This window comes from Acinonyx jubatus, chromosome D1 (assembly GCF_027475565.1).
Source record: "Acinonyx jubatus isolate Ajub_Pintada_27869175 chromosome D1, VMU_Ajub_asm_v1.0, whole genome shotgun sequence".
In the NCBI taxonomy this organism is placed as follows: Eukaryota; Metazoa; Chordata; class Mammalia; order Carnivora; family Felidae; genus Acinonyx; species Acinonyx jubatus.
In genome coordinates, this window is record NC_069390.1 from 84,367,046 (window position 1) to 84,394,819 (window position 27,774).

Genomic DNA, 27,774 nt, shown 5'->3' on the forward strand with positions numbered 1-27,774 from the left:
TTAACCTTCATGTATTTGTGATTTTTCTAGATTTTTTCTTTTGGTTTACTTCTAGTTTCATAACATTATGGTTAGAAAAGATATATGGCATGACTTCAATCTTTTTGAATTTTTTGAGACTTGTTTTGTGACCTACTAATGTTATCCTTTCTGGAGAATGTTCCATGTGCATTGGATAAATGTGTATTCTTCTCTTTTAGGGTAGAATGTTCTGAATATATTTGTTAGATGCATCTGGTCGTCTGTGTTATTCAATGCCAGTTTCCTTGTTGAATTTCTGCCTGGGTGATCTATCCATTGATGTATGTGGGATCTCCCAACTATTATTATATTACTATCAAATATTTCTTTATGTTTGTATTAGCTGCTTTATGTATTTGGGTGCTTCTATTTTAGGTGCATAGATATTTACAATTATTATACCTTCTTATTGGATTTTCCCTTTATGACTGTATAGTGTCCTTCTTTGTCTCTTGTTAAAGTCTGTTTGAAGTCTATTTTGTCTGATATAAGTACTGTTACCCAGACTTTCTTTTCTGTTCCATTTGCATGATAAATACTTTTCCACTCCTTCACTTTCAATCTGCATGTGCCTCTAGGTCTGAAATGAGTCTCTTGTAGGCAGGATATAGACATCTTTTTTTTTTAATCCATTTGTCACTTGCATCCTTTGAATGGAGTGTTTAGTACATTTCGACTCAAAGCAATAGGTATGTACTTACTCTCATTTTTTTTTACTTGTTTTGTGTTTGTTTTGTAATTATCTGTTTCTTTCTTCTCTTTATTTTTTTTCATTTTTTAAATGTTTATTCATTTTTGAGAGAGAGAGAGAGAAAGAGAGAGAGTGTGAGTGGGGAAGGCAGAAAGAAAGCGAGACACAGAATTCAAAGCAGGCTCCGGGTTCCATGCTGTCAGCACAGACCCTGAGGTGGGGCTCAAACTCAAGAACCATGAGATCATGACCTGAGCCAAAGTCAGATGCTTAACCGGCTGTTCCACCCAGGTGCCCCCCTTCTCTTGCTCTCTTCTCTCGCAATTTGCTGGCTTTCATTACTGCTATATTTGGATTTCTTTTTTCTTTATTTTTTTCACATCTCTTACCAGTTTTTGATCTGTGGGTGCCATTATGTTTCTATATAACAGCTTATGCAGATAACTATCTATATTCAGGTGATTGTTGCTTAAATTTGAGCCCATTTTTATTCCTTTCTTCCCCCATGTTTTAGGTTTATACTGTCATATTCCATATTCTTTTATTTTGTGAATCCCTTGACTGATATATATATATATATATATATATATATATATATATATACTTATTTTTACTGCCTTTGTCCTTCCTAGTTTTCTTACTCCTACTTGTGCTCTTTCCTTTACATTCAAAGAGTCCCCTTTAACAATTCTTATAGTGTGGCGTTAGTGGCCATGAATACTTTTAACTTTTGTTTGTCTGGAAAACTCTTCATCTCTCCTTCTATTATGAATGACAGCCTTGCTGGATAGAGCATTCTTGACTTCAGGGTTTTTCCTTTCAGCACTTTGAATATATCATGTCTCTCCCCTCTGGCCTGCAATGTTTCTGCTGAAAAATGAGCTAATAGTAATGGGGTTTCCCTTGTATGTATTTTCTTTTTCTTTCTTTCTTTCTTTGTTTCTCTCTTTCTTTTTCTTCTGCTTTTAAAGTTCTCTATTTACCGCTAGTTTTTCCATTTTAATTACTATGTGTCTTGGTGTGGATCTCCTTGGTTGATTTTGCTGGGACTCTCTGTGCCTCCTAGATCTGGATTTCTGTTTCCTTCCTCTAGTTAGGGAAGTTTTCAACTAATATATATTCAAGTAAATTTTTTGTGCCCCTTCTCTCTTCTCCTTCTGGGACCCTTATAATGCAAATATTATTACATTGATGGTGTTGTGTGTTCCTTAAGTCCATTTTCATTTTTATTATTATTTTTTCTCTCTCCTCTTCAGCCTTCTCAGTATTCATTACTCTGTCCTCCAGCTCACTGATCCATTTTTTTCTTTTTTCTAGTTTGCTATTTATTCCATCAGGTGTATTTTTATTTTCAGCGATTGAGTTCTTCATCTCTGATTGGTTCTTTTTATGTTTTCTACCTCTTTGTTAAGGATTTCACTGAGGTTGTCCACTCTTTTTTCAAGTTATATGATTATCTTTATGGCCATTACATTCTCTCTCAGGCATATTACTTACCTCTGTTTCATTTAGCTCTCTTGCTGTGATTTTGTCCTCTTCTTTCATGAAGGACATATTTCTCTGTCTCCTAATTTTGTTTAAATTTTGGTGTCTGTTTCCATGTGTTAGGAGAATGCACTATGTCTGTGTCTCCTGCTCTTGTCTAGTGGCCCTCTGAAAAAAAAGGTCCTGTAGTGCCCTGCAGTGCAGTGTCCACTATTCACTAGAACCTGGCAGTTCAGGTGTCTCCTATGTGTGTTGTGTGTCTTATCCTGTTGTGGTTGAACTGCTTTTGCCTTCAGTCCAGTCTTCTGTGATGGCTCTTTTTATTTATTGTGAGAAGAATTTGGTCTCTGTGTCATTAATGGGCCAGTCTGGGGCTGCTTTGAGCTTGAGTTGAATCAGACCAGGCATTTGCCAGAGATTTGCAAGGCATTTTGCCTGTGCTCTCCCTTGAGAAGCTTTCATTGGTAGGTGAGGCCTGTAGTCAGACCAGATGTCTGCTCCCAGTCCACTGCTGAGGCTGCAGTTGTACCCATGTGTGTGGTTACCTTCCCTTCTCATTGGAGCAGTAGTCACACTGGAATGGTGCCGGTCCCTGTCACCACTGCTTGCACACTATGAGGCTTGTGTCACTCCAATGGATGGGCTCAGACCCAGGGTGTACTGGAAGGGGCAGGTCCACAGAAGACTGTGGGGGTAGGGTGCATGGTGTTAGCAAGGCATCTGCAGGTGTGCTGTGAAAGGGGAACTGGAGCAAAGGCCTGACTAGAGGGGTCCTGTCCAGAAGTATGTGGGGACATGGCAAATTGTTAGCAAGTTAGGTAGCAAGTGTTAGCACTGCACTGGTTCCCGCAGGTGTCTAGATGGGGGGAGGGGGGGTAGGAAGGAAAATGGCACTCACCAATTCTTTTGTTCCTGGAGAAGTCTCTGTCATGGTTATTATAATTTTATAGTGGTTTTGAAATCTTGAAGTGTGATTCCTCCAACTATTTCTTCTTTTTTTCCCCAAGATTGTCTGTTTTGGGTCCCTTAAATTTCCATGTGAATTTAAGGATCAGCTCATCAATTTTTGCAAAGAAGACAGCTGGAATTTTGAAAGGGATTTAATTGAATTTGTAGGTCAATTTGGGAAACATTGCCATTTTAACGATATTAAATCTTCTGATCCATGGACATTAGATTTTTTATGTATTTACATCTTTAATTTATTTCATCAACGTTTTAGTGTTTGGAGTACAAGTTTTACACTTTTGATGTTAAATTTAGTTAAAATATTTGTTTTGTGTGGCGCCTGGGTGGCTCAGTCGGTGGAACATCTGGCTCTTGATTTCAGTGCAGGTCATGATCTTGTGGTTTGTGAGTTCAAGCCCTGTGTCAGGCTCTGCTCTGGCAGTGCACTCTGCTTGGAATTTTCTCTGTCTCCCTCTCTCTCTGCCCTTCTCCTGCTCACTTTCTCTCTGTCTCTCTTTCTCAAAACAAATAAATAAGATTTAAAATATATATATATTTTTGGAACTAATGTAAATAGAATTATTTTATAATTTTATATTCAAATATTTTATTCCTGGTACATATAAATACAATTAATTTTTTCTATATTGATGTTGTATTTTGAAATGTGGCTGAACTTGTTTATTTATTTTAATAGTTTTTAGTACATTCCTTAGAATTGTCTATATAGAAGATCATGTCATCTGCATAAAGATAGCTTTAATTCTTTCTTTCCAATCTGGATGATTTTGGTATCATTTTCTTGCATAATTTTCCTGGATAATATCTTCCATACAATGTTGAAGACAAGTGCTTAAGCATCTGTTAATCCAAAATACACTTAACTACACAACTAAACATCACATTGGAGGGTGAGAGTGCTATTAATGTTATGCATTACTATACACGTGTATGTGTGTATAGAGCATTGGCATAAAGTGCATGTATGTGCTGTCATAACTCTAAGCGTCACAAATTAAATCACTAAATATATTTTCTAGTTGCTTCCTAATATGACTCATCTTTCATGTCTGGTCTCGCTTCTTGGAGAGTATTGTTTTAGCCACACACACAGGAACTGACATATGAGTAGTACCTTATTTTAAAATCTAAATAGAAAAAGTTTAACCTCAAAATTAAATAACTTAGAATGGATAACATAATTTCTTTCATCTTCATGAAGGATTATCATAGGGAAGAAGCACTGGTTGTATTTGCGTTAGAAGGGACAGAGCTAGAACCAGTGGGTAGGCATTAGAGACGTAGATTGCAACTCAGTGCAAGGTCTTTCAAAACTCAGCTAGTCTACATTGGAATGAGATCTTTGTTTAGTTAATAAACTCCTTTTCATAAGCTTCCAGAGCCATCCATATAAAGTGACAAATTTTACTCAGAAGTATTATGATCTTAAGAATATAATAAACTTTAATAAAAAGCAGCCACTATTACCCCTCAAAGTTATTTTTTGAAATTAATTTAATTTTATAAGACAAAGTGTTTTTGAAATTAATTTAATTTTATAAGACGAAGGTCACCCCACTTTGGTCCTCCTGGAGTATACCCATGGTTTGGGGGCAAATTTTCATCTTTATCATGAGATCAGCAACTTAAACTGGCCTATTTTCCATTTAAAAAATACAAAACAAAATAACTCTGATTATTCACTGGGGCTATCCCCTTGCCAAAAAAGTTCAGCCTTGAATGATGATGCCAGGTTTCCTCCAGGCCATCTGTTGGGCCTGGCTTAGCTTCCTGCAAATTTAAATGTTTTAGATGCTTTTGAATTTCCGTTCCCTAGGTGGCCCTTCCACCCACAGCAAAATTACAAGCTTCTCTCCTATCTCTTCTTCTGCTCTCCCTCTTTGCTCTGACATGAAGGTTTCTCTTTTGGATTTACAACAGTAAAATTTCTTCAGAGGTGAATAGGATGCCTTGAGGAGAATGATAATGTACGTTTGCCTTTGTTCTTAATTAGATTCCTTCAAGGGAAAACCTCCTGGCCTGGTTTATTATCTAGCTTTGTCAGAGCTTGTCTGCTTTATATAAACACTTTGAAAAAGTCTCTTTACCAATATACCGTCTGTATGCTTACAATATAGATTTTCATAATACTGGTCAATTGGAAAAGTGTAGAAGTAAGTAGCACTGATAAAGGAATGCCTTAGGGTAAATTGCTAATAGTTGAGAGGGAGGGAGGAAGATAGAAGGAGGGAAAGATGAAGAGAAGGAGGAGGGGAAAGAGAGGGAGAGAGCAAAAGAAGAAGGGAGAGAGCGAGAGAAGAAGGGAGAGAGAAGAGGGTAAGGAAGGAACAAAATCAAAGGAACAAAGGGAGGGAGGAAGGGAGGAATAGGGTTAAGCTTTACAGAATTACAGAGACTATTTACCTTTTAGATTCCTACTGTGTAGTTACTGTTCAATTTTTGGCCCTAACTCTGCTTCTGAGAAAATATAAGATCGCTGTTTTGACAAGTCATCACAAGGTAGGAAAGTATGGATGGAAAAATTCTCCCCACGGAGTTCTAAATGGGTAACGACAAGGGCTGCCTGGGTGGTTCTATTGGTAGTGTCTGGCTCTTGATTTCAGCTCAGGTCATGTCTCATGGTTTGTGAGTTTGGGCCCCACATCGGTTCCAGCTGAAATCTTGGGATTCTTTCTCTCCCTCTCTGTCCCTCCCCTACTCGCTTGTGTGTGCTGTCTCTCTCTCTCTCTCTCTCAAAAATAAATAAACTTTAAAAAAAAAGAAAGAATAAATGGTTCCTGGTAAGTGTTTCTTCCTGTCTACATCATAGCTCCCAATATCTAGTGGTTAAGCAGAATGTGGCTTCCCTCTGAGGGTGCCCTCCCCCTTTTAAAACAGGACTCCCATTAATTTCCCCTGGCCCCCACTGTAGCAAGAATGGAGCTAATAAACCTGGATTTAGTTGAGTAGCTTTATATGGTCTCTTGGTCATCAATGTAATCTTGAACTCTTGCTCAGGTTCTTGATTCTTTCTTTTTAAATTTTTTTTTAACGTTTTTTATTTATTTTTGAGACAGAGAGAGACAGAGCGTGAACAGGGGAGGGGTAGAGAGAGAGAGGGAGACACAGAATCTGAAACAGGCCTCAGGCTCTGAGCTGTCAGCACAGAGCCCGACGCGGGGCTCAAACTCACAGACCGTGAGATCATGACCTGAGCTGAAGTCAGACGCTTAAACGACCAAGCCACCCAGGCGCCCCAATTCTTTCTGTTTACAAATTACTGTTGGTTGGTTCCTTCCCTGGGTTTTGAGACCAGTTATAAAGATATTCTCAGATGTTTGATGTCCCACCTACCCCAAGTCTCTTTGGTCTTTTCCTCCCTATATGTTCCACTGTTTCATCACCATTGTTATCATCGTGATGATGATCATTAACCATCTCCATGTTTTGTTTTGTTTTATGAGCCTCAGTTGTAAGTGTTGTCCATGTCCTATAAAGGCAAGCTAAAGGTATGAGTATACCATTAATTGCCCCAGTGTAAGAAAGGATGGAACCACTTACACAGGAATAAAGGTGAGTGTATTGTGCAGAACACAACTATGAGCTTTAAAACATTAACTTTATTAATAATAGTATGAATAATTGAAAATATCAACAAGACAAATGACAGGACTTTTTATTTTCTAAAACTCAACAGATGAAGGCATGGAAAGAGCAAAATCTTATGTTGGGTAAAGGAGTGAAATCTAAGACCTCAGACTCTCTTATTCCCCTTGTTCATTTACCCTGACACACCAGTGATGGTGAGGCTCTTGGTGAGAATTTTCAAAATGCCTCAGCCTGTTTCCTTCTAAGCATGAACAAATAACAGTGACAGTTAAATCTAGTAGGAAGCAGTGAAGAACCAAGCTAAACATGTTTTCTCTTTTAAGACGGGTTTGATCTACCCTTAGTAGATAAGAATCAGGGGTTTGGTGAACATGGTAGGTGCAGGGCCCTGGAGGAGCTTTATTGGTTTGGAAACAACTCGCCTAACTCCTAACTCGCCTAATTACCTCCTGAGGATGGCTGCAGAAAGCAAAGTGGAGGTCCTGCTGAGCTCCTCAGGTTGCTTCAAGTGACTTTGGAGCTGCAATAAAATAACAAATATGTTATAAACAGCCTCATCTTTATGGGGAGCTGCACATTCAGAGCAAAGAGGGAGGTGGAAGTGTCTGATTTAAGCCTTTTATTTCCAACATCCCCAACTACCTAGTTCTTAATGAGGGGAGGAGATGGGTCTTTGGAAATGCGTTAGATTGAGTATTTATAGGAACCCAGATGCACCAGTTGTGTCCCTTACGTATTACTGCCCTGATTCTTCAGTGCACAAGATGAATAATTTACCAAAAAGCACATGTAAGTATCTCTTTATTATTCATTATAATGAACTGAGACAGGAGTAATTCTCCACTCTGCTCGAATCCCCTAGGGCTTAACTTAACCAGACTCTGCTTGCTTTCCCACAGTTAATTTGAGTGGAAGAAAACTCTTTCTTGGACATGTGGCCTATCTAGCTAGGACTTGTGCTAGGTGAGGGGTGTGTGACAGGAGGAGTGTGGGGCACCCAGGACCACTGATGGCAAGGACAGTGTAAGGTCAGGCTTTAAGGGCAGATCTGTTGGATGCCCAGGAAATGAAGTGTTTCAAAGGAATTGTCAAAAAATAACTGGAATCAGTCAATGTGTGCTCAGAAAGTACATAATTATTTTTAACATTCCCCTGAGTAGAACACAATTAAGCAGGCACATCCATCGGCTGAAAAGTATAAAGTAAATTAATTATATATGTTTTCAACCAATCTAAAGATTTATTCTTTTCTGTTTCTTCTTTTATCCTTCTTCCCTTTTCCTTTTTTCTCCCTCTTTTCCCCTCTCTCTTTTTCTTTGTCTATCCATTTATTTATTTAAAATTCGTGAATAGGAACCTCAGCCTTTCCACATTACAAGGAGTAATTGGGTTTCATGGCAAACCTTTCTTTAAGTAACAAGTTTCCATGAGAACATTCTCCTCTATACAGAGTTCCATAAGCTCAGCCTGGCTTAATGGTTTGCACAAGTGTTTGGAGTACTATCCATACAGGTTTCTGCCCTTAACACAGAAGTCAAATAGGGGAAGGCCAGAGAAATTCAGGGTGCTTTCAGATAAGACTTCCTATTCTTTTGGTTCCCTCTGAGAATCCAGAGAGTCCCAGGAATGAAGAATACCCTCTCTATCCCAGACTGGCAACCTGTGGCACAGAACTATAGGTGATATAAATTAAAAGCAGCAACTTTCTGGGCCTACACTGGAAACATTTGCAAAAATTAACCCTGTGACTTTACTGCCCCCAGGGAGTAGCTCTCTTGGGCATCTCATGGCCCAAGGAAAGAGTTTGCCTGCCTTCTATTTTATTTTTTAAGGGGAATTCATTCTCATAATCTATACAAAATAAGCCACTATTCCAGAAAAGATGATTGGTGTATTAAAAATATATGACATATATATTTTTAAACAGGCAGAGTTGACATTCTACAGGAGAAGTGCTTATAAGAATGGAGAAGCACTGGAAAAAAAGTATCACTTCCCATCCCTCCTCCTCCATCTGTCCTTGCCCATCTGTCTATTTAATGAGGGTGTTATTTTTAAAAACTCAAATAAGGTTTTGTTCAGATGTGTAGTCTGTTTAGGGTGGCACAAGATGAATCAAACAAACTTATTGGCCTCCTAGTTGGCCAGGAAGCCACAATTACTTGAACACATGCAATATCTACTTCCAAACTTGAGGCAGAATTGTATATGTGCTGAGATCCAAAAAAGTGCACTCCTTACTTAATTTTCCAAACTTTATAATGATGGATGTGTACATTGGAAAATGAGTACTAAGGGCAAGTCAAAATTATTATAATGTTTGGTATATCATTATTCTTTAGTTTTGAGTAATTACAGAAATGTAATAGCAAACATTTATTAACTACTAGGCTCTCAGAACTGTGATAATAGTAAAAGGATTATTTTTTAATATTTGCCATATCTATGATTTTAAATGTTATTTCCATTTCATAAATTAGAAAACTAATGCTCATGAAAGACCAGGAGTTTGATAAATTATAGACCTGTGATAGAATTAATATACCTCTTATTAAAGTATTTATCCTCTTAATCAGTATATTACACTGAAATCCTGTAGGATAGTGTAAAAGCTCATCTATTTCCAGCATAATTTTTGGTTTCATAAATAAGAAAGTCCTTTAGCAGTTTCTGATAAGTTTCACCTGAACTCAGAAGGGCAGGAGTTTGTTTATGCACAATTCTGGAGGAAGAAGAATGACCTTTGAGGTTTTGCCTGTCTTTGGGATTCCATGATCCCTTACATTTATATGTGGGAAGGTATTTGCAGGGAAATCCGTGGGCTGTAATTTCTGCCTTGCCAGAGTCTTTGCTCCCACGATACTCATGCTGGGAGCCTGTGGCTGACTTGCTCCATTCTTCAAAAAGATATCAAGCTCCCTAGACTCTCTGCTTTTAATTTAAAATTTTAATTTATACTTTTCCATGGATGATACTGAGACAGACATGGCCGTGAGTAAATATGTCAGGATAATCTATTGAGTGGAATTAAAATGGTGTGTGCTTGGGAAACATTTTAATTTAATCTTGCTCCCTTCTTTTGCCAACTATAATGAACAAATCGGGAGGCTGAGTTTTAAAGCTGTTCAGGATTTGGAGGAAGGGACAGCGGAGTTGGAGCCAGGTGACAAATAAATAACGTGAATTGTTCTGAGTGGCTTCTCAAGGCATCCCTGTTCCACAATGGGGCTGTCTCTGTAACAGCTGTCTCTGACAAGTGGGCAGGTGTGACAGTGAATACCCTCATTGCCTTTTACAACTCCACTTGGAATTCTGCACCATTGGCAAGGACCAAAAGGGCAAGGGACATGGGGCTGGGTGACAGAAAAGGAGAAACTTTTATCATTCCTGTCTTTTAAAAGACACTTCTTCACCCAAGGGTTCTTAGCTTCTGAAATGGCTTTGCCTTATGCTGTAGCACTACTTCTTAAGATATAAAGTTGCAAGGAAAAAGGTAAATACAGAAGGCATCCCAGAGCCACACCATGACTCTGACTAGTAGATAACCATCCACCGATGGCTTGCCCAGTGCCCAGTTCGCCCTTTGCTAAAATCTGCACTTATCCTTCATCTATCCTAAGATGAATCCTTACTACTCTCTCTAAAACAATGCTTCACCAGCTGATGGTGTTTCCTTGGTCTGGAAGTGAGGCCTTTTGAATAATTTTCACTTTTCCTTAGTGTCCAGCAGTATCTGTGCAGTAGATGTCTCTTAAAATAATTGAATATATTGCCCTGAAGTTTCTGACCTGAAACAAACCATTCAGCTTTGATCTTGCCTCCATTACCCCACACTCTCCTGTCCTGCAGCATGCCTTAGTCTGCTCTGGGACCTGGTCTTCTGGACCAACGTTTGGCCCATTTACACAGTGAAGCTGCCCAAGACAAGGACACCTCCGCATGAGCTACTAGGGGCCTGCGGGGCAAATGAATTCTCTTGCAGGTGTGCACGATTGTATTGATTGATCTCTCAATTATGTATTTTTAGAAATACAGCATTTTACCAACCACTGGTCATCAATCTAGAAACTAGCCCATCAACCACTGTGTCAACACACTGTGGACAAGGCCTGATAAAAATACAAAGTTAGAGTTGTCTCAGTGGCTGTAGCTAAGAAAATAAACCTTAGAGGGAAATGAAATCCTATTGTAGAACTCTACATTGGCCAAGTGCAGAATACTTCTGAAGAGTTAGCAATTTCCAGAAAAAAAATGAAAATATTGGAAGTGAAAGAATCTAGAGGTAAAATGTAAAAGCACTGGATTGATTTTCTAGGTAACACTAAAAATGTAAATTTCATGTTATTTTTGATCTATTAGCCAGTAGAATAACCAGTCTTGAAACTGTGTTCAAACAACCCTAAAGCAAACACCATTCTTTTTTTTTTCAATCTATTTATTTTGAGAGAGAGAGGGAGAGAGAACACACAGAGGAAGGGCAGAGTGAGAGGGAGAGAGAGAATCCCAAACAAGCTATGCACTGTCAGCAAGAACCCAACTTGGGGCTTGAACTCACAAACTGCGAGATCATGACCTGAGCCAAAACCAAGAGTCGGACACTTAACCAACTGAGCCACCCAGGCACCCCAGACACCATTCTTTATGGATTTGAAAATATAGAAAGAGAAGTCTTCAGAATGCCTTGGGAAATGATAAATAAATGGATTCAGTATCACTTGGTTAAATTAGCACACACTCCCAGATAATAGAATTCTAATAGAATTATAGTTTTCCAAATGAAGCAACAGAGCTCTTTGACAGTAGTAATAGAACAGGCTCTGTTTAAAGAATGCTTACTATTTGCCGGGTACAATTCTGACTCTTGTTCAGGCATTACTTCATTCAGGCTCATAATAATATTGAATAATACTGTGAAGTAAATATGTTCATCCTACTTCACAGATGGGGAAATGAGGTAGTGAGTGGTTAAATTAAAGGCTGTTCCCAGGGTTACCTGCTAGTAAGTAGCAGAGCCCTTATCTGTTCGATGCCAGGGCCCTCCCCTTAACATTATAATATACTGTGTCTACAATGCTCAGTTTACATATCTCACTGAAGCTCATAAAGAGCTCTTGACTCCCACCATCCTTCTCAATATTGTCGAGATCCACCTAGATGATCCACCTAGATGATTAAATACTTTAATCCCTCATTGACAAGGGTCATGTTTATAATGTCACTGAATATTCTTACTTTCAATAATGTATAGTCTCTTCTATTTCAGCTCATTTACTCAAGGAACTTATTAAGTCTTCCAGTGCATCAAACCCACCAGGTTCTCTCTATCCACCAGCCCCTCCTATCTTCTTTTTTTACTCACATTTTCAGTTCCTCTAATCCTCATCTTCTCTCTTGCTCATCTGGCATACTCCAACACTGGATGATCTCAAATCATCTACATTCTGTATGCCTACAGTTGAGCAGTGTTGGAGAATATCTTCAAAGCTGGCAGAGCACTGTCATGATAAATCCTTGGCCATGAACTGCAAATGAAGCTCAGCACAGCCTGGGAACCTAGTAGAATTCCCCAGTAATATTGTTCTCATTTTCTGCAACAGCTATTCCCCTTTGTCTTGCATCATCCTTCCCCTATCTCCTACTCTCCCATTTACCTTCAGTTGATAATTTTGCCCTTTACTTCAGAGAAAATAGAAACCATCATTCAGTAACCTCCTTGATTTCCCATGACCAGATCCACAAACATACCTATTTCCATTCTTTCTTTATTTTCTTTTCTTTTTCATCGGTTCTAGATCCATAGTTTTTCACCTTTACAGTAATATCAATGAGCTATCCTCTTTTTCTTCCTTGCCCCATTCAGTAAGATCAGTCTTATCAGTATATACTTATATATTGGAATGTAAGAAGGTTCTTGTCTTATTCACAGTTGCATCTCTAGTACCTAAATTTGGGCTGCTCAAAGGGTGGTCCCCAGCACATCAGCATAATTACATAACTTGTTAGGAATGCAGAATATTGGGCCCCACCCAGACCTAGTGAATTCATAAGAGGCACAAGCAATTTGTAGGCATATAAAAGTTTGAATAGTCCTAGAACCCAGTAGATGTTCAACAAATATTTATAAAATGAATGAATAAGTTCTCAAGTATTTCTATTCTGAAAAGAAACAAGCAAACTATCAAATGAAAAAACAAAACAAAACAAAACAAAACTCTCAGGAGACCCTTGTGCCCTTGTGGGCTCCGTTTCTCTTTCCACCTTTGCTGACAACATTCTTGGAAGCATTGGCTGCAGATATTGTCAACACTTCACTGTCCATTCGTGCCTCACTCCCTTTCTTCATTCTGGCTCCCTCACCCTTTCCTTAGGCTGTGGACTCTGTTGTCACATAACTCTTCTCTCATGTCTATAGGGATACAATAGTCCTTCTGCTTCTTGTCCTGCTACAGTTCATTCTTCAATGAAAGACTAGCATTTCCTTATAAAAAGCATCATTTAGATTATGTCATGCCTCCACCTAAACCTTTTCAAAGATTCCCCATGACAGCTAGAGTAACATACAGACTTTTTTAAAGTAGAGATGTATACCTGTCAGCCCCCTGGAATCTACCAATTTTCCCATCTGCCTTGCTTGGGCCACTGTAGCATCCATTCTCTTCCATACCTGAGTCAACCTTTTACTCAAGGCCTGCACATCTGCCCTGTCCTCTACCTAAAATGCTCTCTGTAGCCAGTACATTGACCTGGTGTTCTCAGTTTTCAACCTTAGGTTAATTGTCACTTGTTCAGAAAAGGCCCATCTGTAGACTGTGTATCTGAGCAGGGCTTTCCATGCCGTCCCCTGTATATGACTGTCCCAGAAATCATCCCAGTTCAATTTGTAGCAAGTATACAAGTATACAATTTGTTGATTGAATATTTCTCCCCCCATCTGAAAAATGCCATGAGGGCAGAGACGGGGACCAGTAGAGTGTCTGACACTTAGTAGGTACTTAATATTTATGAATGGGTGAATTTACACTTTTTATTATATCCATGAAGATGAAGAATATCTTTTTAATGTTGTTTGTATCCTATCATTCACCTAAGATCATAAGAATCTTGAAGGCAGGCACTGGTCTCTTATTTTGGCCTTGCTTCTGTCTCCTTGGGAAACCAATATATTTTTAAACACATTGTGAATTTACAGAATAACTTGAAGTCTGGGAAGAAGCCAGCTCAATCTTTCATTGTTTTGCTCATAGAGCTTTCCACTGACCCTTTCTTTTCACAATTATGTTTAGCTACCCTATGTTTTACCTTCTGTTACCATGATAGGAATTCTCCTCCTCTCTCCTCCCACAGCCATGCAGTTTAACCCTCTTTTGTGATTGTAAGCGATTTCCCCTCTTTGCACAGCCATCTTTCCACAGAAATCACTCCCTTCATTTTCCTTCATCCTATCAAATGCTCTGTTCTGAACTGTCTTCTGCCTGACTGCCTCACTTGGGTGGTGAGGTGTGTGAAGTTGCTCTCTGCATTCAGGTTGAGCCCTCACTGTGTTTGTGGGGAAGGAAGTTCCCTTTGCTTGCTTCAGGACACAATGAGCACTGTTCTGATGGACTCATATATCATCAGTCATGGCTGAAACCACAACACATCATCATCCTGCAGCTGATTTTCTGCTTCAGGTGACACCATTTTCAGGAGACCCCACACCTTCCTTAGTTTGGTTTTAAATGCTGTTTTCTCAAGAGTCCCATCCTGCATGCATTTGTATATGTTTTCTCCTCTTCTCTGGAGGACACCTCTTCCCACTTATATACACACATGCACACAAACTGACACATGTATTTCTGTGTATTTAATATAACTCCCCAAATCCAGCCACTGTTAGTGTGGCACCATCTTCCAATTAGAAACAATCTGCAGATGTCATGTATCTGTCAGCCTTTGAAGTCAGTCTCCTGCTGGACTGAAATATTTCCATACTGGACCTTCTCTAAGTAGCTCTATTCCTCCCCCCCACCAAATCTTCCACAGAAGCTCTCATATATATTCTCCACCAATACCTTATTAGCAAATATTAGCTTTAGCAGAGTTATTACTTTCATTGAATTTTCAACTATCTGAATCATAAAGATTTCCTTTACATAATTTAGGGTCCTTATTGATGCTCTAGAGTTGGCTATATTTGTAACTCAAGAAATAACTGAGTAGTTAAAGCTTCCCAGGAGAACAGCTATGTGCAATTTAGAATACCTTGGGAATTGAGCTGCAAATATTTCATTTTGGTTTGCCTCCTCTCCTCTCTTTTAAAAAATTCATTTATTATTGGTCTTTGAATTCTCTAAAACAAGATCTTCTTCCTCTCATTTTTCAAGCTGGTATTATTAATATGTTTTGATACATGTAAAGTTCTTAACTGAAATTCAATTAACTCAATTTATGAAAAAGGACAAAGACATTCAAAAGCAAAAACAAAAAAATTAATATCATAGGTAAATATAAAAAGAAAATTCAAGGAAAATGCATATTGGGCTTTAACATTCAACTCTATCACCTTTATCAGCATTTCTAAATTGAATACTCTCTAGAAGGCCCTTTTGAAGGCAGGGGCAAGGGTGGACAAAAACAAGATTTCAGGATTTCCCAGTTGCAACATTATTTAAAAAAAAACATTTTATGCATAAAATCATAAAACTAGGTATAAATCCCTTAACCTTTATAGACTTACATGACTCTAAAATCTGGTTTTAAATCATACACATAGGTAACCACTAAAATTAACAACATTAATTTAATGGAGCAGATGATATTTTATTAAAATTAATTTCCAGTTGCAATGTGAGTATGGTCCTGACTACTGCCAGAGCATCACTTTTAACTTTGGTCTGTGCCATATGACAACAGAGTTCTCTTTCCACATGGCTTCATTCAAACTTTTGAGAACCTTCATTACTATAGTGGGCCCTGGGATCATTCAGCATTCCTTGGGAGAAATGTACTGCTGAACCTTAAGTCCACCTCTGTATTTTTTCATTAGTCTGAAACAACAGAATACATACTCTTTTATGCTATTGTAATAATAGACACAAGTCTGAAAATTTAAATCTAATTGTAGTCATAAAACATCCAGAATATGTATATATTATATTTTTAAAGAATATTTTACAAATGAAAACACTAGACTAAAAAAAATGCACAAGTAAAAATCCCATGGGTGCTGTAAGTGTGTGTGTGTGTGTGTGTACATAACTTACAGAGTCACATACACAATATCTCCAAGGACATCTACTTCATCTTATGTAGGTTCTTTTTTTTTTTTTTTGAGCTTTACTGAGATATAACTGACATATAACATTTTTAGGTTTGAAGTGTACAACATGTTGATTTGATGAATTTATGTATTGCAAATGACTACCACCCAGCAAAAGCTAACACTGCCATCTCATCACATGATTAGCCTGTCTTAGTTGTGGTGAGAAGATACAAGATCTACTCTCATTGCAACATATCATTATTTATAATCTTTGTGGGCTTTTTTTATGTCTTTCCTTTTTTTAATGTTTAATAATTTTTGAGAGACAGAGCCTGAGTGGGGGAGGGGCAGAGAGAGAGACAGACACACACACACACACACACACACACACACACAGAACATGAAGCAGGCTCCTTGTTCTGAGCTGTCAGCACAGAGCTGGATGCGTGGCTTGAACTCAAGAACTGGGAGATCACGACCTGAGCCGAAGTCGGATACTCAACTGACTGAACCCCACTATAATCTTTGTAGGGTATTTTGACATCAGTTTGAAAAACATTGCCTTACACCTTTCCATCATTATAAATATGTACTGGTCACCTATAATAGATACCAGATCCACTGTGGGAGGTTTGGTGTTAAAAAATGAAGACCACCGACATGATTCTTATCCATGTGGTATTTACAGCCCCAGAAAATAAGTGCATAAATAATTAAATCCAGTGTTGCAATTCTATGAAGAAGTCCAGGATCTTCTCTATTAACATTGCATTACAAAGAGAGTGGAAGTTTAAAATGATGAGTCTGTATTAGAGGTTATTCACTCTATTCACTACTGTCTACTTATTAAAGCAGAGAGGCATGCAATGAATGTATTTTAGGTATTATCCCAATAACAAGGGTGGAAATATAAAGACATTTTCTGGTAAACTTTAGTTTCTCAAAATGCCAGTTTTCAATTTTTTGAATACTAGCATCTACAGAGTTATCCATACAAGAGAGGCACTGTTCGTGAGACTGGTTCAAAATACTTGTAATAATTAAATAGTCATGCTCTAGGTATCCATGTTATCTAGATGCTCCTACACCTATCTGTGTATATAATTGAGATGTGGCTTTTATTTTAAGTACACATGATTTTTATACATGCACTGTGCTGCATTCAGATGTAAGGTTGTAAAACTTTCAGCATCTAATATACAAGCCCCAGGTGGCATTTACTAACCCCTCTGTCTCAAACATGCTCCCAGTCCCCATGGCACTCACCATGCCTTAACCTGCTTTGCATTCACCACTTGTCATCCTCCAAAACTAATATGCTTATTTACTTATATACTTTCTTTGTCTCACTGGACATAGCCTCAAGGATCATGACCTTTGCCTGTTTGCCAGCCAGCATTCTCAGCTCCTGGAATATTGTCTAGTGTACCTTAGATATTGATTAAATATCTGTTATGTGAATCACGTTTTTTTTTTTGTATTTTCAGAGGCAAAATATAAAAACAAAAGCAGACCTAAAGAACACAAACAAAAACCTTAAAGCTACTTAATTTCACTTTTCAGGAAGATTTTATTTTGATTGAATTCCAACTTGTCTCTTATCTGATTTCTTAAAGGCGGTGGTTGTCAAAGAGGAGTCTTCAGACCAGTATCAATGGCCTCACCTGGGAACTTTAAAATGCATATTCTCAGCCCCACTTTGAACACACTAAATCAGAAGAACTTGGGAGTTGGGCTCAGCAATCTGTGTTTTAAAGAGCTCTCAGGGTGATTGTGATGCACAGTGAAGTTTGAGAACCACTGCCTGAAAGCATGGATTTCTTCTATCTGCACTTCTTCCTTAAAAACAAAACAAAATGACCCTGCATCTTAACTGCATGTCCCATGTTTAGTGGAATTGAAAATGACAACTTTGCCTGCAAAATTCCTTTCCTCCAATAGCTTTTGGCATTTCTTTGCCATTTCTGAGTATTTCCACTCTTCACAAATAGCTAGAGGTGGTTTAACGATGTACAAAAGTCATTTCCAAATATCTTTCCTGTTCTCCTAAGCTATTTTATCTCTTATGAGAAAATTAAATGCTAAAATTAAAAACTGAATACCATAAATTTGTGGGAAACTGGATAATACCAATGAACTCCTCCTGGTCTTATTACTTTGAGTCTTGAGCCACAAACACTTTCTTTTTGAGGAGAAGCCAATAGCCCTTAAGTGCAGAAATTCTACACAAGGCTGAATAGGTGTAAATTCTCTACACTGTACCAGCTGTTCAGAGTCCTGAACCTCTCTATATCTCAGTTTTGTGATCTGTAAAGTATGATAATAATAAAGCATGTCTCAAAGGGTAGTTATGAGGATCAGGTTATTTAATATATGGAAAGTTCTTAACTGTGCTAGGCACCAATAAACACTATGTAATTTGAGACATTACCATTGAGTTGTAATGAATTCTACCTTATGAAGAACCACTAGATAAGATTTGCTTAAGGGTAAGAATTTTAAAGACCTATAAGAGTTTTCAAGAAATTAGAAAGTTATCATTCATGTTACTTGATTTTCCTCTTGGATGCCCTTATTTAACATAAAAAATTCTCCTCCATGTGCTTCCTGTAAATGAGAGTTCAACACAGCCGTAAACATCAAGGAAGGAGCCAGGTTTGTAAGAACACTTAAGCATTTTTTAAAAAGTTATTCTCTGAGCTCTTCTTCCTGCTGTTCCCTGTTGTTTCCTTCTTTTCCCTCAAACAACATCATCATTCTCACAAGTGACTTTATCATTCTTTAGGTTCTAGTACTGTACAGACTCAATGAATGGTCTCTGCCCCATTCAGAGAGATAGATTTATCCAAGTACTCCACTCTATTTGCCCCCGTCCATGACTGCTAATGAAACCCAGGTTTGACAGCAGGTAAATTGGGCTGTGGGTATCTGTCTGGGGTATATCTACCCAAGGAGTGCACAAGGCTTCCCAAGGTATGTGTGGCAGGGCACTGAGAGTCTGTTTTGCCCATGGAGAATAGATTTGGACTGACCTGTTTCAAAGTCAGTCCCTGCAAGACTCCTGGTAATTTGTACTGGTTCCATGCACTTAAGAGGATACATTCAAGATCTCAGATTTCCTAAATCAATCTGCCTAAGAAAGGCACTGAGATTGAATTGTAATTCTAGTGATCCTTTTGACTGTTCCTATTTTTATAAATTGTCCAGGAAATAATTTACCTTTATTTGTCACCATCATCCAACTATTACCCAAAAAAAAAATCACTCTTGAAGGAGAATCCCACCAAACTAAAGCACAGATGTAATGAAGGGAAAGGACAAAGACATCATAGCAAAGCACATATCTTCTCTATCTTGTAATTAGAGAAAGAGACATTTTCTGGTAGAGAACAATGTGATTTGGCATATTAAAATAAACAGCATTCAATTTTACCCACCTTTCTGGGTGTATTGGGTTAAACAAGGTCCTTCTAAATAAAAGAGAAATACACCTTAAAAGTCATTTGATAAAGCCTGGTAAAATGTTAACAATATACTGTCCAGATATTGTGAAATTGAATGAATTTAATACTGAGTTACAAAGCCCTTTGCAAGTCAGGTATTTTTCAATTCATTGCTTTAAAAAAAGCTGAAGGAGGAACTAATTGAATTGTCAGCTGTGAGATCATTAAAATAATTTTTGAAGCTATATTTCTGTGTGATTTTTGGCACATATCTTGGAAGAGGTTCAAAGAATTGAGTGGCACTGCTATACAAGATTTTCCCTCGCTTATGTGAACTAGGTTTCTCTCAAATAAAAATAGAAATTGAATCAGTCCTGAGCCCTATCTTATTCTAGCACTAAGGTTATTTATTCAAGGTATGATTTTATTTTTATTTATTTTGTTTCAGTTTATTTATTTTGAGAGAGAGAGAGAGAGAGAGAGAGAGAGACAGAGAGAGAGAGAGACAGAGAGAGAGAGCATGCGAGCAGGGAGGAGCAAAGGGAGAGGGAGAGAGAGTATCCCAAGCAGACTCTGGGCTGATAGCATGGAGCCTAATTCGGAGCTCAAACTCACTAACCATGGAACCATGACCTGAGTTGAAATCAAGAGTCAGACACTCTACCTACTGAGCCACCCATGCACCCCTCAAAGTAATTTTAAAAAACCTCATCTACCCCATTAAGTACTATATATCCAGCAAAAGGTTACTTTTTATGTTTAATTATTACTTAATAAGATGAACAATATATTTATGTTGTTTTATCAATACTGTCCTTGTAATAGCTAATTTTAAAAGAAAATAGCATTACTCAGAGCTTTATGATTATAGAACATATAAGAAATTTCAATTTCCATCTCTCTCTGTATATTTGCAAATAAATATGGTAGCTGATCAATAAAAGGTTTTAAGTATGAAAGTTTACATCAAGACAAAATCCTGCAGAAGACATATATTGGAAACATAAGTTCAAGTTTTAAAAAGGAACAATTCACAATTTATGACTAATAAAGAACTTTTTCATGATTTTGAAACTAGATAATCAAATCAGTATTGCATTTAAATTTTATTGAAAATATGTGTGTGTATATAGATATAGATATAGGTATAGATATAGATACATAGATACATATATAAAGGAATATTGTGACATTTTAATTTTAAAATTGTGAATATTCTCCACGGGCCAGAAGTGCATCCTTTTAACTTAAATTTTAAAAATTATATGACTTAGGGGCATCTGGGTGGCTCAGTTGGTTCAGCGTTCAACTTCTACTCAGGTCATGATCTTGTGGTTCATGAGTTCAAGCACCACATTGTGCTTGCTGCTGTCAGAGCTGAGCCCAGTTTAGATCCTCTGTCCCTCTCTCTCTGTCCCTCCCTGACTTGTGCCCTCTCAAAAATAAATTTAAAAAGTTAAATGTATATATCAACTTAAAATTTTTGAGACGTTACATAATTGACCAAAATAAAAGCAAGAATATTTGTTTGCACTTTGTCACTTGGGTTTGTGTGGTTCTGGGGACTAGAATGTGACTCCCTTTACTCTGTCCCAGTTTACCATCCACTTCCAGGCTTGACAGTTCCTGGCACTGAACAATTAGAACTTCATTGTTAGAAGTTATTCAAATAGAAATTTGGTGTTTATGAAAACACAGCTGTTATAAAGAAAGGTTGCACAGGAAACTTCATCAATCATTTTCAACTGAAAGTGAATGAATGTGTTTATCTTTTTTGTTCTTTTTTTCCCCTAAGAAATGCTTTTGAAAGGGTAGAGTGCAAAGTCCATTAAGAGCTTTTTAGTTTGCATTAGGGAAATGGAAAGTTGCTGCAGAAGGACAAAACTGCAGAGTGAAGCTAGGGTCCCAGGATATGAAGGAAACTGCATACATTCAATTTTTTTTTTATTACTATGACACACCTGTGAAGGTGGCAAAGAGTCACTCAATGATACTTGAATTATTACTATCTAATTTTAAATGTGGTTGAGCCTCCAAAACTCATCTTGCTGATCTTAGACTTACTTAGAAACAATTACAAAAGTAGGGGCACCTGGATGGCTGTCAGCTGAGCATCTGATTCTTGATTGTGGCTCAGCTCATGATCCCAGGGCTGTGGGATTGTGCCCCATGTCTGGCTTCATCCTGAGCATGGAGCTTGCTTGAGATTCTCTCTCCCTTTCCCTCTTCCCCTCTCCCCCACTCGTGCTTTCTGTCTCTCAAAAAAAAAATACAAAAATAGATCTATAACTACTGGTGTTAAGGGATACCTGTGATAAAGTTCCAAAAAAAAAAGCTTCATAGGAATATTAGAGTATAATTCTATTTCAGGTAAATAAATCAACACAGTCTTTATTTATGTGAATATGTGTATGTAAAAAGTGAGATGTAGAAGGAGAGGTAACAAGAGTGTTACCAAATTAAGGACCTCATTTGTTCACACATTTAAATATGGTTATTTTATTTTTGTAGTTTGAAAAACAGCAAATAAAGAAAATTTAGAAGAGAAAGGTTTCTTCCTGCCATCCTGTGAAAGCATCTAATTATCACCCCACCCCTAACTCAAAGCTGCCCGAACCTGCTGAATGATAGGTGACCTGTACATACAAAGACTTCTGTGATTGGAAGCTAGTATTATTTCTATGTGTCCTACCAACCAGGGAGAGTACTTTGCTAGACAGAGCATTTTCCCCTTTCAACAGAAGCTGTCATTTTATTGCTCCAGTATTATTCTGCTCCCATGGCCATTCAGGCTGTGTCTGGCTGGCCATTTTGCTAAGGGAAAACAGCATGTCCAAAAGTTCATGCTCTCTCTTCCATTGTCAGTGTCTTTGGTGTTCTTGTCTCCTGAGCCTTGTAGAAAGATCTCTGCTTTCAGTCAAAATGGGATCAGATTTGATGAGATGAGGCAATGTTTTTTGTTTGTTTGTTTGTTTTGTCTTCTCATCTGGAGGTGCTGGATTGATGTTCCTTGTGCCCAGAAGGTGGGCCTCAGACCTGTTTGCTGGGACATCTTATGGGAATAGCACAGCTATAACTGGGCCTCACTATTTGCCCAGATACCGCAACTCAGGTTTAGACTAGAGGGGTGAGTGGCAGGTGGGCATATACCTGGGGCCCTTGAAACACACCCTTCTTTGCAAGCCCACATTTATAAGGGATTCTCTTCCATTTTCTTTCAATGGATTGTAAAATCCTGGGGAACATATGCTAATTTTCCTTCTGACCAGCAGGCATATTTATTTCTTCATTAAACCTAATAGCCTGCAAGTCATTCATACCAAACAACAAATTCCAGTTACATTCACAGCTTCCAATTGTTGAGTATGTGCGAGGTTGAGGAGGTTGAGGTTAGCTTTTTTTTTTTTTTTTTGAGATTAGCTTTTTACCATAATGATAACCCATGTGACATCAGCCACTTTGTTTTCTGGGCTGGGGGTGGGTAGGGGGTGGCAGTAGGAGGGAAGAGGAACTCTGATCACTTTCTTCTTACCTCTGCTGACATCTTCAGAGGCAGCCAGGACTTCCTAAAAATTGATGGCTTTCTAAGGTGAATTTTATCAATCCATGTTATAAATTATAATTTGCAGGATTTGGGTAGTTTAGGGGTAAAAGGAGATTATCAATACCAGGGAGGGCTGGTGGTAAATATGTCCAATTTTTGACTAACAAGTTAGGTATTTGCTTTGTAGATTATCTGTGACCTATTTGAAATACTGATCCACTTTCTTGCCCCTATGCCCCTGGGCCATGTCTCCCACAAGGTGGTAAATGTGCTCAAGAAATATAAACTAATTTTCATATAAGCCTGGGGGGGAAAATAAGATGGAAAGCAAATATATGGCAAAGATCTTCACATAATATGCTCCTAAATCAAATAGAAATGATTTTGTATCATCAGTTCTTCAGGATAATTCAGGCCACTGTTACCCTATACTTAGGAAGTTTCATCAATAATTGATTGTTTCCTTTTAGCATGGGGCTATTTTGTTCCATTTACTCCTCAGAATACAGCAACCACATTTATGACACGGCCTCTCAACACTCTCTTCTCCCTTTCCCCACCTCCATTCCTCATTGTTTTCCTCCCCTACGCCCCTCCCCTCCCCCAATGTCCTCCATCTCCACTCCCCACCCTCCTCCCTCACAGGTGTACCATAGATGACCGAGTCACCCGGGTGGCCTGGCTAAACCGCAGCACCATCCTCTATGCTGGGAATGACAAGTGGTCCATAGACCCTCGTGTGATCATCCTGGTCAACACACCAACCCAATACAGCATCATGATCCAGAACGTGGATGTGTATGACGAGGGCCCTTACACCTGCTCTGTGCAAACAGACAACCACCCGAAAACTTCCCGGGTCCACCTCATAGTGCAAGGTGAGTTACAGCTGGATTCGGGGCTTGGTGGACCTGTCAATGATGGAAGGGAAACATTATCTCAGTCTTTGCTTCTATTCTTGTGTGAAGACATGAGCAACATTTTCCTCTGTGGAACCCAGAGACTGAGTGTATGTTCTGGATTCCTTCCCATCTGCTGAATTCTTGACTAAGTACTGCATATCTTCACAGTCTCTCAATTGTACCTTTGGTCCTTCTGTTCTTGTTAATAAGTTGTTTGGCATGTGCTTGTTGAGCTTTCTTAAGTTACTTAGCACTCTAAAGTAGGGCAAGAAACATTAAAAAAAATAGAGGTGGTATTACTCTCTGTGCCTTTTAATTATCTTTCACGGGATTATTTCATAATAAAAGGTTAACACTGATTTGATGTTATATGACTTGTGACTAGTTTTGCATGGTTGTTGGGTGTGCATATTCCAGAAGGGGTTCTGGATTCTGCATTCGAGTCCAACCCAGCATGGTGGCTGGGTCTGTGCATCCTGTTAGCCTCACAATGGAGTGTATATTAAAAGGGATACTAGTCAAAATGCTATCTCCGGGTCTGTGTCAGAAATACATCCATATAATTTTTAAAAAGGGGAGGTTTTCCTTAACATCCCCTCTCATTCTCTCTTTTGAAATCTGTGTCAGGATACCCAAACATGTTATACAATAGTTTTTCATTAGAATTTCACATTATAGGAAAAAAACTAAGGCTGAAGAAATGTCAGAATCCCAGATATTAACTATTAAATATTAGGAATTAAAAGCACATTCAAATAGCAGCTATGAGAATTTGGGAGCCATTTTAAAACAAGGAAGCAATACAAATTAACTTATTTTGAACTACCCCTAACTAACATCACCCCTCTGCCCCACCATTTCTATGTAAAGTAATTTATCTCAGGTGTTGACTTATGGTAACAATGAAGTACTAAGGATACTACTGGCCATCCCCCAGTGACACAGCCTTCCTCCACCAAATGAGAGACTTGGGTGGACCTTTCTCAGAGTCTCCTATACTTACCTCTTGGAGCTGTACACTGAAATCTCAGAAAGAGTCCCTGTGTGTGATTCAAGTTTTAAAAAGTGCCTTTTATCAATTCCCATCTGTAGTATATTTGATGAATTGTTTTCAGTTTATGAAATGTTTACTGCATCCTGGCTTAGATAATGTGGATGTTTTCACCCCTACTTTACTAAAAAAAAAAAAATACTTTACTCACATCAGTTGGTTTCATGGAGAGTTTGAATAGGGGTTAGTGTCTTTTCACACTTCATTCACCTGTAAAACTCAGGGTGGCCATTCTTTCTTTTGGCTAAAACAGCTCTTTGCTAGCTTAACATCCAGGTCTCTGGTTCTTGGGACATTTGTAATGGCATGTGCTGGATCAGAAATCATTCTGCTGCAGCTTTCTTTTCCACCAGGCCCTGGGTGCTGCCATATTGCTTGAAGCCCAGCCTCAGTTCAGCCTCCAAGCCCTTGTCTCATCCCCAAGTGCTTTCAGACACCCACATTGGCCTGCATACCACAGATGTCTGTACACTCTGCTGTTTCCATTCTCCACTCATGTCCCACCCAGGGGTATGGCTTGGTGATGATCACTGCTTTGGAACTACAAGACGGCCTGCCATCTGGAGATAAAGGCAGCTGTCATGTCTGATGCTTCTTCTCAGAGGATGGTGGAGGCACTTGGTGAGATCAGTTATCTGACATGAGCTGGAATGTCTGTTGAAAGTTTCTGGGGGTGCAGAAAACAAGGGGGTGTGAGTTCTCACTACCCCGCCTGCCACCTGGGCTTAGTTCCAGAGGAGCTGAAATTCTCAGCTTTGGAAGTGACGCCTCCATGGCACCTTCGTGGCCTTGACAGCAAAGTTATCTTCAAATTCAGGAAATGCAGCACGGAAATAAAAAAGAACTGTCAGGCACTGTACAGAAACAGACTCAAACAGAACAAGGCTATCACTTTTCAGGAAATAAGACAGATTGTGTAAGCATGTCAAAGTCAATACAGGCCATAAAGTGCTAGTGATGGAGAGCTTCAGGGATAACGTGCTTCATAAGGCCCTTGGAGCAATTCGTTGGGCTGGATATAGAACCCAGTGGTGTTTCCCTGTGGGCTTCATAGGTTTGGGTCAGAAAGAGTCCAAGAAGAGGCGAGAGCAGAGCCATGGAGTGACTGCAGTTTCAGAGGTCAGTTCCTCACAGTCTCCACATTGCAGACCAAGTGACTCTTATAACTCTGGGCAACTGAGGTGTGAAATCCAATGCAAAAGATCAGGGTGGGTGGAGGTGGGAGGAGACGACCTTCCCTTGAACACGTAGCAGATGGGCCTTTACATTTACTGAGAGGTAAAAAGAAGGCACTCACAGAGCTGCATTCTCTTCTGTCTTGGTTAGCAATGGGTGACTTGTTCTTTCTTTGGAGACCAGTTGAATTTCTAGTGGGAGGAAGCAGAGACCCCACTGCTCAATTAGAAAGAAGTCCAAGAGTCCTCCTTCTTCCCAGCAGCTATCGGCTTTTGTCCAGTCTATAGATTAATTTTTCAGACTTAGTGTTAGTTCAGGTTAGATAAAGATAATGAAAGTTTCCTAATCCTCTTAAAGAAGATTTATCTGACTGAGTAGAAAGCTTTTGGAATACAATAAGGCATGTATAAAACTGAGGCCTAATCTTGCCTTTAATTTCAAACTGCTGATGGTTATTGATTTTGCAATGAGAAAAACTGAAAAATTTCCGAGCTGCAACATGTCTGTTGAGAGAGAGAGAGAGAGAGACAGAGAGAGAGAGAGAGATGTTTATTTATCTTCTGTCCATTTGAGAATGTTAGAATCTCGTCACCTCTGCCAACCAAGTGCCATTAGCAGAAGGGAGAGCAGTCCCATGGGGCCCTGGCTTTGCTGCTCCCTGTTGCCGCAAAGTGAGGAACTCAGAGAGGCTCTGTCACTAACCTCAGAGCCTGTCCTTTACTGTTTTATAAGGTGGCCTTTGCCACATACCTGATAGCATTAGTTTCCAAGTCCTCTTCAAGAGAGCTGCATTCGTTAAAATACTATCACTGATACCCATGACACGTCTTGGCCTCTGAGGGAATAATTTTAAAAAGCACCATGTGAATATGTATGATAATGTGACCTAGACTGTATACTTAGGTATTAAGAAAATCCAGAGCAAGAGAGAGGTGTTGCTGTGGAGTCAGATTAGTCAGGTAGGAAAATTAACCTGGCAGCTCTGTTGGGGATGGAGTGAAGTGGAGAGAAGCAGAAGTATTGGGGAGGAGGTTACTCCTGTCACCCAAATGTGTGATGTGGGTGGGTTGTATGTCTACCTGTGGAAATGGAGAAGGTTCAAGATATTGTCCAAGGGAAATCGAGAGGATTAATCTTAATGCCTTAAAAGAGGAAGAATTAAAAGGATATCGTTTCCATTTTTGAGTTTGGGGAAATATCGACAGCATGGCTAATAATCATGGAATTAGGATCCTGGGCCTCTAGGATAGGAAAGCATTAGTCTTGCTAGGTTTAGGGACAAGGAAAGCACAAATATCAAACATGTACTATAGAACTAAGGTGTAACTCAGGATCAGAAAAGGTATATTTGAGATCCATTATGAACCTATTAACATGACAGTAGGTAAGATTTCTGAAATTAACTATTCCTACAGAGCAGCAGAGACCATAATTTATTTATATCCAACCCCAGCACATAGTACACTGTCAGAGGCATACTAGGCATTCGGCAAATGTTTGTAAAATGAATGGAAGAACAGACTGATACAGCTAATGAAATGGCATCTGAAGGCAGTGATCATAAAGCCCCTTGCAAGCAGATCGGGGTGGGGAATGAGCCAGACACTGTCCAGATAACTTGGAATGGACAGTAATTGGGAACAGTTCCCTGGAGGGATAAGGG

General features: G+C 38.8%; 1 protein-coding gene across 6 annotated transcripts in view; it reads left to right on the plus strand.

Moving 5' to 3' along the window:
* OPCML (opioid binding protein/cell adhesion molecule like) overlaps positions 1 to 27,774 on the plus strand; it is a 1,060,877-nt gene that overhangs the window by 821,416 nt on the left and 211,687 nt on the right. For all 6 annotated transcript variants that reach the window (XM_027036945.2, XM_027036948.2, XM_027036942.2 and 3 more), the window contains one exon: positions 23,628 to 23,860. In XM_027036945.2, the coding sequence (XP_026892746.1) occupies positions 23,628 to 23,860 (233 nt within the window). The remainder of the gene's footprint in view (positions 1 to 23,627; positions 23,861 to 27,774) is intronic.